Raw genomic sequence first — 2858 nt, forward strand, 5'->3', positions numbered from 1 at the left:
TGTAACGCAACCTGTTACAAGTGATGTTTACATTCCTTGTGACAGCAATAAAAGTGATCAGATTTTTTTTTTTTTAAAACGGTGTTAAAAATAAAATAGGGGAAAAACATTTAGGGAAAGAAAACACATATGTAAGTCGTGCCCACAAATGTAAATGGTGTTCAAATCACACATGTGAGTTATCGCTGCGATCCCTAGAGTGAGAGCAATGATTCTAGCAAAAGAACTCCTGAATCTAAACTGATAACCATTAAAATAATTTAAAGCCAGGCTTTGGTTTGATGCATTTCCTTTCTGTTTCAGGCTTTTGAACATTTACACCAGCTGGAACTGATCAAGCCAATGGAAGGTGTTTCTGTTCGGACTCAGAAAGAATATAGACTGATGAAACTGCTTCTGGATAACAGTCAAATACTGGAAGCCCTTCAGAAGTATCCCCAGTGTCCAACTGATGTCCGGCAGTGGGCAATGTCCTCCTTCAGCTGATTTGCTTTATTTTCAGCTTGCTATAATGTAGAACCCTAATGCCCCATACACACGTGCAGATTATCTGAAGACTTTTGTCTTCAGATTTACCTTTTCTATGTAGTGCAAGGGCCTGCCGGATTGCATACAAATTGAAAGTGTTTAGGTTTGACCTCATATTATATGGTTTTGGTAAGTCTGCAGACAAAAGTCTTCAGATAATCTGCACGTGTGTACGGGGCATAAGGCTGCAAGATATCTAGATGAGACAAGTGACTGGCTTTGAAATACTTCAGCTGCAGCATTCAGGTCCCAGATATTTTCAGCTCTGTGTCCCATGCTGAAGGTAGCCAGTTATTAGGTCATTCCCTGTAAGACATTTAAAGGCCAAGTTCACCTTTTGGAATATGTTACATATTTCACCCATATTTGGGGAGGAATATGTGACAGCAGGCAGGGGATTTTCTCCCTGCACCCGCTGTCACAATTTAAAACCGGCATGGCCAATGAATGAATGAACTTCAACTACTGTCTGCCACTGCGGCTGACAGCTTGTAGGCCTTAATGAACTACAAGGGCGTTGATGAGCGCACTCGTAGTTCATTTACAAGCCCTGAAGCTTTCAACAGACAACCCGTATGGGCAGAAAGCTGCAAGGCTTGTCTGTAGAAGCCTGACCATTGCACTCCTGATCCATTGGCCACAGGTGCAATGCTTTCCAGGCTCCTGCAGGAAAAAATTATAAATGCTTATTTTAAAAAAAATGTGTGCATTTTTTATTTTTTTTCCCTGAAAGGTGAACTTATCCTTTAAGATCAAATTCTGGGTCACTGACAATTGCAGCTGAAGATTTTGAGATTGGGGATGTGGAGATCAGAGCAAAGCACGTTGTTACTTGTTTCCCTTCAGTTCCCAGATTTTGTACTTGGGAGTTGTCTTTTCTAAAAGAAATATATATTTTTCTAGAAAGTCATTGGTACCATTTGACAGGAATGTTTTAGATACAAAGAATGCTTATTTTATGTATATAAATGGGATGAAATATGTAATGTACAAATCGCTGAGATGATTACTATATGTAAACTGTTTTTAAATGGCTATTGTATTTTTCACTCATAAGCGTCTCTCTCTCCCTGCCTTTATATACACCACTCCTAATGCTTGCTAACAACTGAGCTCCTAGTAAGAGGAGAGGAGAGTCACACACAAGGCAGCTGTGATCTTCTCATGCCAATTATATAAAACCTGTTAGTTTATTACAGGGTTGTTTATAGTGCTGACAATTTCCATGTTGTGCATTCACATTAGTCTCTGCCCTTAAGGATCGTACAATGTATTGTCTCTGTCTCGCATACATACAGTAACTATACATACTATGAACACTGGACAGGAACTAATCAATCCACTACCTTTTGGAGTATGGAAGGAGACCCATCCAAGCACAGGGAGAATGTGCAAACCTCATGCAGGTAGTAGCTTGATTCAGAGTTAAATCAAGTACTCTAGTGCTGCAAAGCAAAAGGCCTAGCCGTCAAACCACTGTGCAATACCATATTAATGTATTTGTGTGGCTGCTGACGATCCCATTCTAGCTTCATATACCTCTCAGCAATTTTACTACTGTGCTCTCCCCAGCTCTTCTATTAGCTTTTGCGCAAACCAATCAATATACACTTATTGGGATTTTTTTTAACCAAAAATTTGTAGCAAGGTACATATTGGCCTAAATTGATGAAGACATTTTGTTTTTTTAAATAAACTTTATTTTTATTGGATATGTTTTATAGCCAAATAAAAAAAAAAAAATTTTTTTTCTAATTTTTTTTTTTTTTTTATAGCTTAAAAAGAAAAAAAACTCAGAGGTAATCAAATACCACCACAAGAGAGCTCTATTTGTGAGGAAAAAAGGACACGTTTCTATTTGGGTACAGTGTCATACGGCCGGGTCGTCAGTTAAAGTAACACTTTGCAAAATTGCAAAAAACTTTTTCATCGTTTTGCTTTCCTGGTGCCTATCCATGGCCGCATACACAGTCGCGCCCACCCCCCACGCCATTCTTGTCACTAGTCCAAAAAAACTTAGGATTATAGAAAGGGAGGTTATATTTTGCTATTGATAGGCACCAGGAAAGGAATATAATGGAGAAGTTCAATTTTCCTGGCGCCTCCATGTTAGCATACACATGGTAAAGAACTCGCTCACATGGAGGGTTGCTGCAAAAACCTTGTTTAATTGGTTTTACAAAACTGACAATTGTAAAGTTTTTTTTTTTTTTTTTCCCCTTTTTTTTCCCTTTTTTTTCCCCAACATCCCGGCAAGTCAGTGCAGCTGGGTCCAGGCTATAATGAGCCAAGAAGGTGGTGAATGAAGACCAGCTTGCTACACAAAAAAT

At 38.8% G+C, this 2858-nt stretch overlaps 1 protein-coding gene across 1 annotated transcript in view; it reads left to right on the top strand.

Annotated features, from left to right (window-relative positions):
- The window catches only part of ORC4 (origin recognition complex subunit 4), a 111797-nt gene extending 111304 nt beyond the window's left edge, over nucleotides 1-493 (top strand). The window contains exon 14 of the mRNA XM_082262010.1: nucleotides 304-493. Coding sequence (XP_082118136.1) covers nucleotides 304-486 — 183 coding nt within the window. The 3' untranslated portion in view covers nucleotides 487-493. The remainder of the gene's footprint in view (nucleotides 1-303) is intronic.
- The last annotated feature ends 2365 nt before the right edge of the window (nucleotides 494-2858 follow it).

The sequence above is a fragment of the Pelophylax lessonae genome, assembly GCF_965119305.1.
Source record: "Pelophylax lessonae genome assembly, chromosome: 6".
In the NCBI taxonomy this organism is placed as follows: Eukaryota; Metazoa; Chordata; class Amphibia; order Anura; family Ranidae; genus Pelophylax; species Pelophylax lessonae.